Source organism: Haematobia irritans, unplaced genomic scaffold (genome assembly GCF_050003625.1).
Source record: "Haematobia irritans isolate KBUSLIRL unplaced genomic scaffold, ASM5000362v1 scaffold_6, whole genome shotgun sequence".
Taxonomy (NCBI): domain Eukaryota; kingdom Metazoa; phylum Arthropoda; class Insecta; order Diptera; family Muscidae; genus Haematobia; species Haematobia irritans.
The window spans coordinates 325,682-343,000 of NW_027445819.1; the positions used below are offsets into that span (position 1 = coordinate 325,682).

A 17,319-nucleotide genomic window follows, 5' to 3' on the forward strand; every position below is an offset into this window, starting at 1 on the left:
TTCCTAAATGTAAATTCATTAACTGTTTTGTATATATAGAATCTAAAGTACGAGCAACTGTGTCAGTGGGGCGTGTGTGGTCATAGCTTCTGTGTTCTGTTGAACAACAGGTGAAAGCGGTGAGCATGCACGTTGCAAGTGGGACATAAGTGTGACTTTGGTCATGTGATATGAGAATCGCATGCATCTAAGTGACGCTCCATGTCCTCCACTTCCAGGTGGTTTCTGTTGAAATAGTCCGGCTAAAAGTAGTAGTAAGTGCTTAACCAATTCTGTTGATCTGCCCTTCTGGTAGATCTACAGCGATTGGATTGGTGTAAGGAAACTGGGGTAGGGTGAAGTAGAATAGAGCCACAAGACAGGGATAGAAATAAAAGAAAATAGTGGGAGGCAGGTGGGCGGGAAGGAGGGATCCAAGAGGGGGGAGGGGGAGAGAGCAAGTGGAAGTAGGAGGAAGATAAGTGGGAATAGTAGGGCTGTGGGGTGCCGCCCCGGCGGTGTCGCAAGAAGAGAGGGAAAAATGATATTTTCAACGCGCGAGGGGCCTCCGCGGAGGCCCCTCGCGCGTTGAAAATATCATTTTTCCCTCTCTTCTTGCTCCTATATATATGAATAATACATACCGCTTTTCCTACGGCCATTCCCTCTGTTGCGGCACAAATTTCTTAAATTTTTCAATTAATAATATTTTAGTATTTTTATTGAAAATTGTATAAAATAAAAAAATTATAGGGAATCTTGATATGTTTTCTTTAAAAAAATACGAAAAAATTATACATTTTGCATAGTTTTCATGGTAAAATATTCAATTATATTATGTCGTCTATGACAGTGGAATTCATCATATTGGGATATTTTCCATGAATAAAAGTTTTTCTGCAAATTAATTTGAAAGCTCAAAAGTAAAAATGTTTTAGGAAATTTTCATTCAAAAATATAATAGAAATCACAAATTTCTACTAAAATATAACATTATTAATAAAAAGTGTCAAATTGTAACCAAAAGTTAAAATAATCGTGAAGGTGTGGTATATCATGTACAGCGATGTTAACAATGTTGAATATAGTTGAAACCATAAAATTAAAATATTTGCAAAAGAAATGAAATGTATATATGAAAAATATTAAAACATCGTAGAAAAAATACATGTCGGATTATAATACCATTTTAACAAAATTTTAAATCGAAATACTATGAATAAAAATTTGCCATAGCTGATATACCACCTCTAGCCAAATTTTAAGAAGTAAAGTAATTGGGTATTTTTGATATAAAATTTCGCAAAAAAAACTAAAAGAATTATAACAACAGATGGAATAAATTTAAGTCTAACGACTTTAGGAAATATATAAACAACAAACACCCTAGAAAATTCAAAAATAATCTCCGATTTAGATTAGGGTTAGAAAATATTTCATAAAATGTTTGCCGCATTGAATGTAGCATTAGATGAAAATAAGAAACAAATCATCCTACTTATATATTTTCTTCTTTTGAAAAAATAAATTAATAGAAAATAAATTGTGAATGAGTACGAAAAAATGTAAAACCATTGGAAAGCAAAATTTACATCATATAACAACATTCCCTTCATATCCAACCTAATACAAAAAAAAAACACAAATGCAATATAGTTTATTGATATCAAATAATAAAGAATAAATTCTTGTCAACTGTAAAGTATTGAAAAAAAATTTTCTCTTTTTATAAAAATATTGTGGTCCTGAAAAGGACCGATTGTTTTTGTAAAAAAAGTTGGCTTTTAATATGTCAAAAATTTAAGCACGTTCTCCACGAATACGTCTGGCCAATTGGATATCCTTAGGCATGATGGTGACACGCTTAGCATGGATAGCGCACAAGTTGGTATCTTCGAATAGACCAACCAAGTAGGCTTCGCTAGCTTCTTGCAAGGCCATGACAGCAGAACTCTGGAAACGCAAGTCAGTTTTGAAATCTTGGGCAATTTCACGAACCAAACGTTGGAAAGGCAATTTGCGGATCAACAATTCTGTGCTCTTTTGGTAACGACGGATTTCACGCAAAGCAACGGTACCAGGGCGGAAACGATGGGGTTTCTTGACACCGCCAGTGGCTGGGGCACTCTTACGAGCAGCTTTAGTAGCCAATTGCTTACGAGGGGCTTTGCCACCGGTAGATTTACGGGCAGTTTGCTTGGTACGAGCCATTTTTCACTTTATATTTTTTTTTTCACTTCACGATATGAACACAAACACTGTCAAAAAGGTATTACTTGTGTGCCGAGCATGAACGCCATATTTATAGAAAAATTGAGCGCGCAAACTGTTAGTTAAGGGTGTGTGTAGTGAAAGATTGAAATATTGTATCTTACAGCTGCCTGTATATACACGAAGTATACACGAACGAACCCGAGGGTAGATCGTGTTATTAATATTAGTAAGCATTTCAAGGAATTTTTGTATAAATAGAAGCGCATAGGCTGCGGAACAGTATTAGTTCTTGTACAACGTTTGTGAAGTGAATTTAAAAAAAAGTGAAAAATGACTGGTCGTGGTAAAGGTGGCAAAGGCTTGGGAAAAGGTGGCGCTAAACGTCATCGTAAAGTGTTGCGTGATAACATCCAAGGTATTACCAAGCCTGCAATCAGACGTTTGGCTCGTCGTGGCGGTGTAAAACGTATCTCTGGATTGATATACGAAGAAACCCGTGGTGTCCTCAAGGTGTTTTTGGAAAACGTTATTCGTGATGCTGTCACCTACACCGAACATGCTAAGCGTAAAACCGTCACCGCTATGGATGTCGTCTACGCTTTGAAGAGACAAGGCCGCACTTTGTACGGTTTCGGCGGTTAAACATTTTCTTGACGCTATTTGGAGAATATTTAAATACTTTAATACAAAAACAATCGGTCCTTTTCAGGACCACAAAATATATTTACAAAAGAGATCATCTTGTTACAAATTTATTTAATTATTTTAATAATAAAATTTTAAATTTACTTGGTTTAAATAAAATTACAAACATTTGGTTTGCCGTCGGCAAAACATTGTTACTAACCCAATGAAACAATTATGTATGGACTTACCAAAGGCGACTAATATGCTATTTTTCTGCCGTCGGCACTTGAAAAACATGACATACACTACAAAATAAAAACTCTACGAATGTAATACATACGAAACATATATGCAATTCTCTATATGTCATTTCTCGTCCCATTCCCCAAAGAAAATGATTCTATGATTCTCTTACTCTCTTTTTGCAGAAATCAAAGAAAATGATTCTATGTTGCACTGTACTCGATCCTAGTCTCATTTGTTCTTTTGCGTGACGCTCTTACTCTCTTTTTGCAGAAATCAGTTATGTATGTATTGATACAAACAGCTTTCTCTGTCATCAACTATTTGCAACTTCCCGCTAGAAGTTACGAACACTTACGATCCTACTAGACTTCGGCTTTGCCAAAGCATACAAAAGATACATATGTAGTAAATAATCAGAGCTGATACAGATGAAAATAAAATTTGTTGTTTTTCGATATTAGGAATAAATGGCATTAGATAGGAACAAAATGAAAAAATGAAGTGACGAAATTTTTCGATGCCATAACTAAACTAAATATATGTATATATATCTTCATATAAATTTTTTATAGTAAATTTTATTGTTACAGAAAAAAGTATGTATGAAATTATATTATTTGAAAATATTTTTTCTCTTTTTAAAAATGTTTTGTCGTCCTGAAAAGGACGGATTGTTGTTTGATAGAGATACGATGGTCTGTATTTACATTTTCTTGTAGATAATTTAAGCCTTCTTTTCGGTCTTCTTGGGCAAGAGAACAGCTTGGATGTTTGGCAATACACCACCTTGAGCAATGGTGACACCGGACAACAATTTGTTCAATTCTTCGTCATTACGGATAGCCAATTGCAAGTGACGAGGGATAATTCTTGTCTTTTTGTTGTCACGAGCAGCGTTACCAGCCAATTCAAGAACTTCAGCGGCCAAGTATTCCATCACAGCAGCCAAGTAAACTGGAGCTCCAGCACCAACACGCTCAGCATAGTTGCCTTTGCGCAAAAGACGATGAATACGACCGACGGGGAATTGAAGCCCAGCACGATTGGAACGAGACTTTGCCTTTCCCTTAACTTTGCCACCTTTACCGCGTCCAGACATGTTTCAATTTTTTTTTCTTTTTCACTTCACTTCACAAAACACTAATGATAGCGTTTAACTAGTTGTCAGTTCTTTATATACTTTTCGTTCGAGCTATTTAATACATTTGGGGGTTGTTTTGCTGCTCGTTTTCCGCTACCTGAATATCTTGTGCACGAAATGGTACAAATGTGTGCTCACTGCTGCGCACACACAAATTTCTCTAAGCAGTGTTAAAGTGTTTGTGTGAAAAATAATAACTAGTGAAAATGCCTCCAAAAGCCAGTGGTAAAGCAGCAAAGAAGGCCGGCAAAGCCCAAAAGAACATCACAAAGGGTGACAAGACCAAGAGACGCACCAAGCGTAAGGAGAGTTATGCCATCTACATTTACAAAGTGTTGAAGCAAGTACATCCCGATACTGGTATCTCTTCAAAGGCAATGAGCATCATGAACAGTTTCGTTAATGATATCTTCGAACGTATTGCCGCCGAAGCCTCTCGTTTGGCTCACTACAACAAGCGTTCCACCATCACCAGTCGGGAAATCCAAACTGCCGTTCGTCTATTATTGCCCGGTGAATTGGCTAAGCACGCTGTCAGTGAAGGTACCAAAGCCGTTACTAAGTACACCAGCTCCAAGTAAATGGCTTTATATTTCGTCGAAAATTTATTTCCTCCACCATCAAAGGCCCTTTTCAGGGCCACAAAAATCATTAAAAAAGAGATTTTCTTTGTTGATCAACTAAAGACAAAATATCTTTATTTTATTTCAATAAAAAAAAAATACATCTTCCATCGAATAATAAGAAATAATTGATTTTTCAACTAAGAAAAATTCAATGTTGTAATCTTCATTTTATTAAAATTCTATTATGGCATTTCATTACTATGTCTAACTTCTATTAAAATTCTAATTTGGCATTTCATTACTGTTTCTTCAATATTTCTTCTTTTTATTTTTCTTCATTATAATAACGTCGCTATAATATTTTTCTCAGAGTAAAAGACTTTATTACATTGATCGTATGCATTACTGTAAATGGCGTAGTTAAAGGATGTGTGTGTGTGTGAGAGAGAGTTTTGATGATGACTCTATGCGTAGGTACATGAAACCTTTTTTTCTAGAATTCTAATTGCTGTGGTTTATTACCACATCCCAATAGGCTAATCCAGTTTTGGAAAAATTCCCATAAAACATGTGATTATAAATTTCAATTTTACCGTGAAAAATAGATTAAGTACAATGTATATTTATTTAAATAAAAATTAGGTAACAAAACAAAATTGTTTGCATAAAATTTGTTCTCTTTTTCAAAGATATTTTGTAGCCCTGAAAAGGGCTGTTAGATAAACTGCTTTCGAATATCGAAAATAATCATTCTGCCATGAAATAGAAAATTTACTTCTTGGCGGCGGCTTTTTTAGCAGCTGGTTTCTTGGCAGCGGCGGCCTTTTTGGGTTTGGCTGCTGCTACTGTTTTTGCCTTGGGTGCTTTTGGTTTTGTGGCGGAGGCCTTGGCCTTGGCGGCGGTTTTTGCTGGTTTAGCTTTAACTGTACCGGTCTTTTTGGCAGTTTTAGCCTTAGCCTTTTCGGTCTTCTTCTTTTCTGCTGTCTTCTTAGCGGCAGAAGGTTTCTTTGCAGCAGCCTTCTTTTCTCCACTGGCCTTTTTGGGTGCGGCAGCCTTCTTTTTCTTATCACCAGCTGGGGCCTTCTTCTTTTCGGCGCTCATTGCTTTAGACATTTTGAATGAACCAGATGCACCCTTACCTTTAGTTTGGATCAATTTTCCACTGGCAACAGCGCCCTTCAAATACTTCTTGATGAAGGGAGCCAATTTTTGGGCATCAACTTTGTAGGTGCTGGCCAAATATTTCTTGATGGCAGGCAATGACGAACCACCACGTTCTTTCAATGTTTTGATGGCAGCATCGACCATTTGTTGGGTTGGTGGATGAGATGGGGCAGCAGAGGGCTTCTTTGCCTTGGCAGCAGCTTTTTTAGGTGCCTTTTTCTCAACAGCGGCAACTGGAGATGCGGTGGCTTCAACTACGGCGGCGTCAGACATGTTTTTGTTTTTCACTTTGATTCACTTCAAGCACTAATATACACTAACACGCGTGTACGTTTATTATATATGATTTTTACCGTTCAACCTAGCTATTCTTGGGTACATCGGAATTATGAGAAGTACATAGTAGTCAGCTACGAAATTTTGTGAATTCTTGTGTGGAAGAGAATAAATTTTTTCACAAAAGTTTTGATAGAATAATTAAATTTATGATGACATAGTAAATATATTTAATTGGAATTTATCACATTTCTCTAGTAGAGATATCCACCTTAATGACAAAAAGGATTTCAATTAATAATATTGAAGGGCTAGAGTATTATAATCTTTTGAGTTGAAAGTTTATAAAAGTGTCATCATAAATTTCCAACTAAATTATATAAATTTTACTATTTTTATTGAAAATTGTATAAAATAAAAAAATTATAGGGAATCTTGATATGTTTTCTTTAAAAAAATACGAAAAAATTATACATTTTGCATAGTTTTCATGGTAAAATATTCAATTATATTATGTCGTCTATGACAGTGGAATTCATCATATTGGGATATTTTCCATGAATAAAAGTTTTTCTGCAAATTAATTTGAAAGCTCAAAAGTAAAAATGTTTTAGGAAATTTTCATTCAAAAATATAATAGAAATCACAAATTTCTACTAAAATATAACATTATTAATAAAAAGTGTCAAATTGTAACCAAAAGTTAAAATAATCGTGAAGGTGTGGTATATCATGTACAGCGATGTTAACAATGTTGAATATAGTTGAAACCATAAAATTAAAATATTTGCAAAAGAAATGAAATGTATATATGAAAAATATTAAAACATCGTAGAAAAAATACATGTCGGATTATAATACCATTTTAACAAAATTTTAAATCGAAATACTATGAATAAAAATTTGCCATAGCTGATATACCACCTCTAGCCAAATTTTAAGAAGTAAAGTAATTGGGTATTTTTGATATAAAATTTCGCAAAAAAAACTAAAAGAATTATAACAACAGATGGAATAAATTTAAGTCTAACGACTTTAGGAAATATATAAACAACAAACACCCTAGAAAATTCAAAAATAATCTCCGATTTAGATTAGGGTTAGAAAATATTTCATAAAATGTTTGCCGCATTGAATGTAGCATTAGATGAAAATAAGAAACAAATCATCCTACTTATATATTTTCTTCTTTTGAAAAAATAAATTAATAGAAAATAAATTGTGAATGAGTACGAAAAAATGTAAAACCATTGGAAAGCAAAATTTACATCATATAACAACATTCCCTTCATATCCAACCTAATACAAAAAAAAAACACAAATGCAATATAGTTTATTGATATCAAATAATAAAGAATAAATTCTTGTCAACTGTAAAGTATTGAAAAAAAATTTTCTCTTTTTATAAAAATATTGTGGTCCTGAAAAGGACCGATTGTTTTTGTAAAAAAAGTTGGCTTTTAATATGTCAAAAATTTAAGCACGTTCTCCACGAATACGTCTGGCCAATTGGATATCCTTAGGCATGATGGTGACACGCTTAGCATGGATAGCGCACAAGTTGGTATCTTCGAATAGACCAACCAAGTAGGCTTCGCTAGCTTCTTGCAAGGCCATGACAGCAGAACTCTGGAAACGCAAGTCAGTTTTGAAATCTTGGGCAATTTCACGAACCAAACGTTGGAAAGGCAATTTGCGGATCAACAATTCTGTGCTCTTTTGGTAACGACGGATTTCACGCAAAGCAACGGTACCAGGGCGGAAACGATGGGGTTTCTTGACACCGCCAGTGGCTGGGGCACTCTTACGAGCAGCTTTAGTAGCCAATTGCTTACGAGGGGCTTTGCCACCGGTAGATTTACGGGCAGTTTGCTTGGTACGAGCCATTTTTCACTTTATATTTTTTTTTTCACTTCACGATATGAACACAAACACTGTCAAAAAGGTATTACTTGTGTGCCGAGCATGAACGCCATATTTATAGAAAAATTGAGCGCGCAAACTGTTAGTTAAGGGTGTGTGTAGTGAAAGATTGAAATATTGTATCTTACAGCTGCCTGTATATACACGAAGTATACACGAACGAACCCGAGGGTAGATCGTGTTATTAATATTAGTAAGCATTTCAAGGAATTTTTGTATAAATAGAAGCGCATAGGCTGCGGAACAGTATTAGTTCTTGTACAACGTTTGTGAAGTGAATTTAAAAAAAAGTGAAAAATGACTGGTCGTGGTAAAGGTGGCAAAGGCTTGGGAAAAGGTGGCGCTAAACGTCATCGTAAAGTGTTGCGTGATAACATCCAAGGTATTACCAAGCCTGCAATCAGACGTTTGGCTCGTCGTGGCGGTGTAAAACGTATCTCTGGATTGATATACGAAGAAACCCGTGGTGTCCTCAAGGTGTTTTTGGAAAACGTTATTCGTGATGCTGTCACCTACACCGAACATGCTAAGCGTAAAACCGTCACCGCTATGGATGTCGTCTACGCTTTGAAGAGACAAGGCCGCACTTTGTACGGTTTCGGCGGTTAAACATTTTCTTGACGCTATTTGGAGAATATTTAAATACTTTAATACAAAAACAATCGGTCCTTTTCAGGACCACAAAATATATTTACAAAAGAGATCATCTTGTTACAAATTTATTTAATTATTTTAATAATAAAATTTTAAATTTACTTGGTTTAAATAAAATTACAAACATTTGGTTTGCCGTCGGCAAAACATTGTTACTAACCCAATGAAACAATTATGTATGGACTTACCAAAGGCGACTAATATGCTATTTTTCTGCCGTCGGCACTTGAAAAACATGACATACACTACAAAATAAAAACTCTACGAATGTAATACATACGAAACATATATGCAATTCTCTATATGTCATTTCTCGTCCCATTCCCCAAAGAAAATGATTCTATGATTCTCTTACTCTCTTTTTGCAGAAATCAAAGAAAATGATTCTATGTTGCACTGTACTCGATCCTAGTCTCATTTGTTCTTTTGCGTGACGCTCTTACTCTCTTTTTGCAGAAATCAGTTATGTATGTATTGATACAAACAGCTTTCTCTGTCATCAACTATTTGCAACTTCCCGCTAGAAGTTACGAACACTTACGATCCTACTAGACTTCGGCTTTGCCAAAGCATACAAAAGATACATATGTAGTAAATAATCAGAGCTGATACAGATGAAAATAAAATTTGTTGTTTTTCGATATTAGGAATAAATGGCATTAGATAGGAACAAAATGAAAAAATGAAGTGACGAAATTTTTCGATGCCATAACTAAACTAAATATATGTATATATATCTTCATATAAATTTTTTATAGTAAATTTTATTGTTACAGAAAAAAGTATGTATGAAATTATATTATTTGAAAATATTTTTTCTCTTTTTAAAAATGTTTTGTCGTCCTGAAAAGGACGGATTGTTGTTTGATAGAGATACGATGGTCTGTATTTACATTTTCTTGTAGATAATTTAAGCCTTCTTTTCGGTCTTCTTGGGCAAGAGAACAGCTTGGATGTTTGGCAATACACCACCTTGAGCAATGGTGACACCGGACAACAATTTGTTCAATTCTTCGTCATTACGGATAGCCAATTGCAAGTGACGAGGGATAATTCTTGTCTTTTTGTTGTCACGAGCAGCGTTACCAGCCAATTCAAGAACTTCAGCGGCCAAGTATTCCATCACAGCAGCCAAGTAAACTGGAGCTCCAGCACCAACACGCTCAGCATAGTTGCCTTTGCGCAAAAGACGATGAATACGACCGACGGGGAATTGAAGCCCAGCACGATTGGAACGAGACTTTGCCTTTCCCTTAACTTTGCCACCTTTACCGCGTCCAGACATGTTTCAATTTTTTTTTCTTTTTCACTTCACTTCACAAAACACTAATGATAGCGTTTAACTAGTTGTCAGTTCTTTATATACTTTTCGTTCGAGCTATTTAATACATTTGGGGGTTGTTTTGCTGCTCGTTTTCCGCTACCTGAATATCTTGTGCACGAAATGGTACAAATGTGTGCTCACTGCTGCGCACACACAAATTTCTCTAAGCAGTGTTAAAGTGTTTGTGTGAAAAATAATAACTAGTGAAAATGCCTCCAAAAGCCAGTGGTAAAGCAGCAAAGAAGGCCGGCAAAGCCCAAAAGAACATCACAAAGGGTGACAAGACCAAGAGACGCACCAAGCGTAAGGAGAGTTATGCCATCTACATTTACAAAGTGTTGAAGCAAGTACATCCCGATACTGGTATCTCTTCAAAGGCAATGAGCATCATGAACAGTTTCGTTAATGATATCTTCGAACGTATTGCCGCCGAAGCCTCTCGTTTGGCTCACTACAACAAGCGTTCCACCATCACCAGTCGGGAAATCCAAACTGCCGTTCGTCTATTATTGCCCGGTGAATTGGCTAAGCACGCTGTCAGTGAAGGTACCAAAGCCGTTACTAAGTACACCAGCTCCAAGTAAATGGCTTTATATTTCGTCGAAAATTTATTTCCTCCACCATCAAAGGCCCTTTTCAGGGCCACAAAAATCATTAAAAAAGAGATTTTCTTTGTTGATCAACTAAAGACAAAATATCTTTATTTTATTTCAATAAAAAAAAAATACATCTTCCATCGAATAATAAGAAATAATTGATTTTTCAACTAAGAAAAATTCAATGTTGTAATCTTCATTTTATTAAAATTCTATTATGGCATTTCATTACTATGTCTAACTTCTATTAAAATTCTAATTTGGCATTTCATTACTGTTTCTTCAATATTTCTTCTTTTTATTTTTCTTCATTATAATAACGTCGCTATAATATTTTTCTCAGAGTAAAAGACTTTATTACATTGATCGTATGCATTACTGTAAATGGCGTAGTTAAAGGATGTGTGTGTGTGTGAGAGAGAGTTTTGATGATGACTCTATGCGTAGGTACATGAAACCTTTTTTTCTAGAATTCTAATTGCTGTGGTTTATTACCACATCCCAATAGGCTAATCCAGTTTTGGAAAAATTCCCATAAAACATGTGATTATAAATTTCAATTTTACCGTGAAAAATAGATTAAGTACAATGTATATTTATTTAAATAAAAATTAGGTAACAAAACAAAATTGTTTGCATAAAATTTGTTCTCTTTTTCAAAGATATTTTGTAGCCCTGAAAAGGGCTGTTAGATAAACTGCTTTCGAATATCGAAAATAATCATTCTGCCATGAAATAGAAAATTTACTTCTTGGCGGCGGCTTTTTTAGCAGCTGGTTTCTTGGCAGCGGCGGCCTTTTTGGGTTTGGCTGCTGCTACTGTTTTTGCCTTGGGTGCTTTTGGTTTTGTGGCGGAGGCCTTGGCCTTGGCGGCGGTTTTTGCTGGTTTAGCTTTAACTGTACCGGTCTTTTTGGCAGTTTTAGCCTTAGCCTTTTCGGTCTTCTTCTTTTCTGCTGTCTTCTTAGCGGCAGAAGGTTTCTTTGCAGCAGCCTTCTTTTCTCCACTGGCCTTTTTGGGTGCGGCAGCCTTCTTTTTCTTATCACCAGCTGGGGCCTTCTTCTTTTCGGCGCTCATTGCTTTAGACATTTTGAATGAACCAGATGCACCCTTACCTTTAGTTTGGATCAATTTTCCACTGGCAACAGCGCCCTTCAAATACTTCTTGATGAAGGGAGCCAATTTTTGGGCATCAACTTTGTAGGTGCTGGCCAAATATTTCTTGATGGCAGGCAATGACGAACCACCACGTTCTTTCAATGTTTTGATGGCAGCATCGACCATTTGTTGGGTTGGTGGATGAGATGGGGCAGCAGAGGGCTTCTTTGCCTTGGCAGCAGCTTTTTTAGGTGCCTTTTTCTCAACAGCGGCAACTGGAGATGCGGTGGCTTCAACTACGGCGGCGTCAGACATGTTTTTGTTTTTCACTTTGATTCACTTCAAGCACTAATATACACTAACACGCGTGTACGTTTATTATATATGATTTTTACCGTTCAACCTAGCTATTCTTGGGTACATCGGAATTATGAGAAGTACATAGTAGTCAGCTACGAAATTTTGTGAATTCTTGTGTGGAAGAGAATAAATTTTTTCACAAAAGTTTTGATAGAATAATTAAATTTATGATGACATAGTAAATATATTTAATTGGAATTTATCACATTTCTCTAGTAGAGATATCCACCTTAATGACAAAAAGGATTTCAATTAATAATATTGAAGGGCTAGAGTATTATAATCTTTTGAGTTGAAAGTTTATAAAAGTGTCATCATAAATTTCCAACTAAATTATATAAATTTTACTATTTTTATTGAAAATTGTATAAAATAAAAAAATTATAGGGAATCTTGATATGTTTTCTTTAAAAAAATACGAAAAAATTATACATTTTGCATAGTTTTCATGGTAAAATATTCAATTATATTATGTCGTCTATGACAGTGGAATTCATCATATTGGGATATTTTCCATGAATAAAAGTTTTTCTGCAAATTAATTTGAAAGCTCAAAAGTAAAAATGTTTTAGGAAATTTTCATTCAAAAATATAATAGAAATCACAAATTTCTACTAAAATATAACATTATTAATAAAAAGTGTCAAATTGTAACCAAAAGTTAAAATAATCGTGAAGGTGTGGTATATCATGTACAGCGATGTTAACAATGTTGAATATAGTTGAAACCATAAAATTAAAATATTTGCAAAAGAAATGAAATGTATATATGAAAAATATTAAAACATCGTAGAAAAAATACATGTCGGATTATAATACCATTTTAACAAAATTTTAAATCGAAATACTATGAATAAAAATTTGCCATAGCTGATATACCACCTCTAGCCAAATTTTAAGAAGTAAAGTAATTGGGTATTTTTGATATAAAATTTCGCAAAAAAAACTAAAAGAATTATAACAACAGATGGAATAAATTTAAGTCTAACGACTTTAGGAAATATATAAACAACAAACACCCTAGAAAATTCAAAAATAATCTCCGATTTAGATTAGGGTTAGAAAATATTTCATAAAATGTTTGCCGCATTGAATGTAGCATTAGATGAAAATAAGAAACAAATCATCCTACTTATATATTTTCTTCTTTTGAAAAAATAAATTAATAGAAAATAAATTGTGAATGAGTACGAAAAAATGTAAAACCATTGGAAAGCAAAATTTACATCATATAACAACATTCCCTTCATATCCAACCTAATACAAAAAAAAAACACAAATGCAATATAGTTTATTGATATCAAATAATAAAGAATAAATTCTTGTCAACTGTAAAGTATTGAAAAAAAATTTTCTCTTTTTATAAAAATATTGTGGTCCTGAAAAGGACCGATTGTTTTTGTAAAAAAAGTTGGCTTTTAATATGTCAAAAATTTAAGCACGTTCTCCACGAATACGTCTGGCCAATTGGATATCCTTAGGCATGATGGTGACACGCTTAGCATGGATAGCGCACAAGTTGGTATCTTCGAATAGACCAACCAAGTAGGCTTCGCTAGCTTCTTGCAAGGCCATGACAGCAGAACTCTGGAAACGCAAGTCAGTTTTGAAATCTTGGGCAATTTCACGAACCAAACGTTGGAAAGGCAATTTGCGGATCAACAATTCTGTGCTCTTTTGGTAACGACGGATTTCACGCAAAGCAACGGTACCAGGGCGGAAACGATGGGGTTTCTTGACACCGCCAGTGGCTGGGGCACTCTTACGAGCAGCTTTAGTAGCCAATTGCTTACGAGGGGCTTTGCCACCGGTAGATTTACGGGCAGTTTGCTTGGTACGAGCCATTTTTCACTTTATATTTTTTTTTTCACTTCACGATATGAACACAAACACTGTCAAAAAGGTATTACTTGTGTGCCGAGCATGAACGCCATATTTATAGAAAAATTGAGCGCGCAAACTGTTAGTTAAGGGTGTGTGTAGTGAAAGATTGAAATATTGTATCTTACAGCTGCCTGTATATACACGAAGTATACACGAACGAACCCGAGGGTAGATCGTGTTATTAATATTAGTAAGCATTTCAAGGAATTTTTGTATAAATAGAAGCGCATAGGCTGCGGAACAGTATTAGTTCTTGTACAACGTTTGTGAAGTGAATTTAAAAAAAAGTGAAAAATGACTGGTCGTGGTAAAGGTGGCAAAGGCTTGGGAAAAGGTGGCGCTAAACGTCATCGTAAAGTGTTGCGTGATAACATCCAAGGTATTACCAAGCCTGCAATCAGACGTTTGGCTCGTCGTGGCGGTGTAAAACGTATCTCTGGATTGATATACGAAGAAACCCGTGGTGTCCTCAAGGTGTTTTTGGAAAACGTTATTCGTGATGCTGTCACCTACACCGAACATGCTAAGCGTAAAACCGTCACCGCTATGGATGTCGTCTACGCTTTGAAGAGACAAGGCCGCACTTTGTACGGTTTCGGCGGTTAAACATTTTCTTGACGCTATTTGGAGAATATTTAAATACTTTAATACAAAAACAATCGGTCCTTTTCAGGACCACAAAATATATTTACAAAAGAGATCATCTTGTTACAAATTTATTTAATTATTTTAATAATAAAATTTTAAATTTACTTGGTTTAAATAAAATTACAAACATTTGGTTTGCCGTCGGCAAAACATTGTTACTAACCCAATGAAACAATTATGTATGGACTTACCAAAGGCGACTAATATGCTATTTTTCTGCCGTCGGCACTTGAAAAACATGACATACACTACAAAATAAAAACTCTACGAATGTAATACATACGAAACATATATGCAATTCTCTATATGTCATTTCTCGTCCCATTCCCCAAAGAAAATGATTCTATGATTCTCTTACTCTCTTTTTGCAGAAATCAAAGAAAATGATTCTATGTTGCACTGTACTCGATCCTAGTCTCATTTGTTCTTTTGCGTGACGCTCTTACTCTCTTTTTGCAGAAATCAGTTATGTATGTATTGATACAAACAGCTTTCTCTGTCATCAACTATTTGCAACTTCCCGCTAGAAGTTACGAACACTTACGATCCTACTAGACTTCGGCTTTGCCAAAGCATACAAAAGATACATATGTAGTAAATAATCAGAGCTGATACAGATGAAAATAAAATTTGTTGTTTTTCGATATTAGGAATAAATGGCATTAGATAGGAACAAAATGAAAAAATGAAGTGACGAAATTTTTCGATGCCATAACTAAACTAAATATATGTATATATATCTTCATATAAATTTTTTATAGTAAATTTTATTGTTACAGAAAAAAGTATGTATGAAATTATATTATTTGAAAATATTTTTTCTCTTTTTAAAAATGTTTTGTCGTCCTGAAAAGGACGGATTGTTGTTTGATAGAGATACGATGGTCTGTATTTACATTTTCTTGTAGATAATTTAAGCCTTCTTTTCGGTCTTCTTGGGCAAGAGAACAGCTTGGATGTTTGGCAATACACCACCTTGAGCAATGGTGACACCGGACAACAATTTGTTCAATTCTTCGTCATTACGGATAGCCAATTGCAAGTGACGAGGGATAATTCTTGTCTTTTTGTTGTCACGAGCAGCGTTACCAGCCAATTCAAGAACTTCAGCGGCCAAGTATTCCATCACAGCAGCCAAGTAAACTGGAGCTCCAGCACCAACACGCTCAGCATAGTTGCCTTTGCGCAAAAGACGATGAATACGACCGACGGGGAATTGAAGCCCAGCACGATTGGAACGAGACTTTGCCTTTCCCTTAACTTTGCCACCTTTACCGCGTCCAGACATGTTTCAATTTTTTTTTCTTTTTCACTTCACTTCACAAAACACTAATGATAGCGTTTAACTAGTTGTCAGTTCTTTATATACTTTTCGTTCGAGCTATTTAATACATTTGGGGGTTGTTTTGCTGCTCGTTTTCCGCTACCTGAATATCTTGTGCACGAAATGGTACAAATGTGTGCTCACTGCTGCGCACACACAAATTTCTCTAAGCAGTGTTAAAGTGTTTGTGTGAAAAATAATAACTAGTGAAAATGCCTCCAAAAGCCAGTGGTAAAGCAGCAAAGAAGGCCGGCAAAGCCCAAAAGAACATCACAAAGGGTGACAAGACCAAGAGACGCACCAAGCGTAAGGAGAGTTATGCCATCTACATTTACAAAGTGTTGAAGCAAGTACATCCCGATACTGGTATCTCTTCAAAGGCAATGAGCATCATGAACAGTTTCGTTAATGATATCTTCGAACGTATTGCCGCCGAAGCCTCTCGTTTGGCTCACTACAACAAGCGTTCCACCATCACCAGTCGGGAAATCCAAACTGCCGTTCGTCTATTATTGCCCGGTGAATTGGCTAAGCACGCTGTCAGTGAAGGTACCAAAGCCGTTACTAAGTACACCAGCTCCAAGTAAATGGCTTTATATTTCGTCGAAAATTTATTTCCTCCACCATCAAAGGCCCTTTTCAGGGCCACAAAAATCATTAAAAAAGAGATTTTCTTTGTTGATCAACTAAAGACAAAATATCTTTATTTTATTTCAATAAAAAAAAAATACATCTTCCATCGAATAATAAGAAATAATTGATTTTTCAACTAAGAAAAATTCAATGTTGTAATCTTCATTTTATTAAAATTCTATTATGGCATTTCATTACTATGTCTAACTTCTATTAAAATTCTAATTTGGCATTTCATTACTGTTTCTTCAATATTTCTTCTTTTTATTTTTCTTCATTATAATAACGTCGCTATAATATTTTTCTCAGAGTAAAAGACTTTATTACATTGATCGTATGCATTACTGTAAATGGCGTAGTTAAAGGATGTGTGTGTGTGTGAGAGAGAGTTTTGATGATGACTCTATGCGTAGGTACATGAAACCTTTTTTTCTAGAATTCTAATTGCTGTGGTTTATTACCACATCCCAATAGGCTAATCCAGTTTTGGAAAAATTCCCATAAAACATGTGATTATAAATTTCAATTTTACCGTGAAAAATAGATTAAGTACAATGTATATTTATTTAAATAAAAATTAGGTAACAAAACAAAATTGTTTGCATAAAATTTGTTCTCTTTTTCAAAGATATTTTGTAGCCCTGAAAAGGGCTGTTAGATAAACT

The 17,319-nt window shown here is 35.0% G+C and overlaps 3 protein-coding genes across 3 annotated transcripts; all 3 read right to left on the bottom strand.

Annotated features, from left to right (window-relative positions):
• Positions 1-1,779: 1,779 nt before the first annotated feature.
• On the bottom strand, positions 1,780-2,234 carry LOC142242606 (histone H3). Its single transcript, XM_075314172.1, has one exon. The coding sequence runs from the start codon at positions 2,188-2,190 to the stop codon at positions 1,780-1,782; it is 411 nt and encodes a 136-aa protein (XP_075170287.1). The 5' UTR covers positions 2,191-2,234.
• Positions 2,235-7,689: 5,455 nt separating this feature from the next.
• LOC142242613 (histone H3) lies at positions 7,690-8,144 on the bottom strand. The gene has a single exon (XM_075314180.1). It carries the CDS (start codon positions 8,098-8,100, stop codon positions 7,690-7,692), a length of 411 nt encoding a protein of 136 aa, XP_075170295.1. The 5' UTR covers positions 8,101-8,144.
• A 5,455-nt stretch (positions 8,145-13,599) lies between these two features.
• Positions 13,600-14,054, bottom strand: LOC142242611 (histone H3). The gene has a single exon (XM_075314178.1). The coding sequence runs from the start codon at positions 14,008-14,010 to the stop codon at positions 13,600-13,602; it is 411 nt and encodes a 136-aa protein (XP_075170293.1). The 5' UTR covers positions 14,011-14,054.
• Positions 14,055-17,319: the final 3,265 nt, after the last annotated feature.

What these genes read in the sequence shown, in the direction of transcription:
- LOC142242606 (XM_075314172.1), bottom strand. Translation starts at nt 2,190, where the DNA reads ATGGCTCGTACCAAGCAAACTGCCCGTAAATCTACCGGTGGCAAAGCC.
- LOC142242613 (XM_075314180.1), bottom strand. Translation starts at nt 8,100, where the DNA reads ATGGCTCGTACCAAGCAAACTGCCCGTAAATCTACCGGTGGCAAAGCC.
- LOC142242611 (XM_075314178.1), bottom strand. Translation starts at nt 14,010, where the DNA reads ATGGCTCGTACCAAGCAAACTGCCCGTAAATCTACCGGTGGCAAAGCC.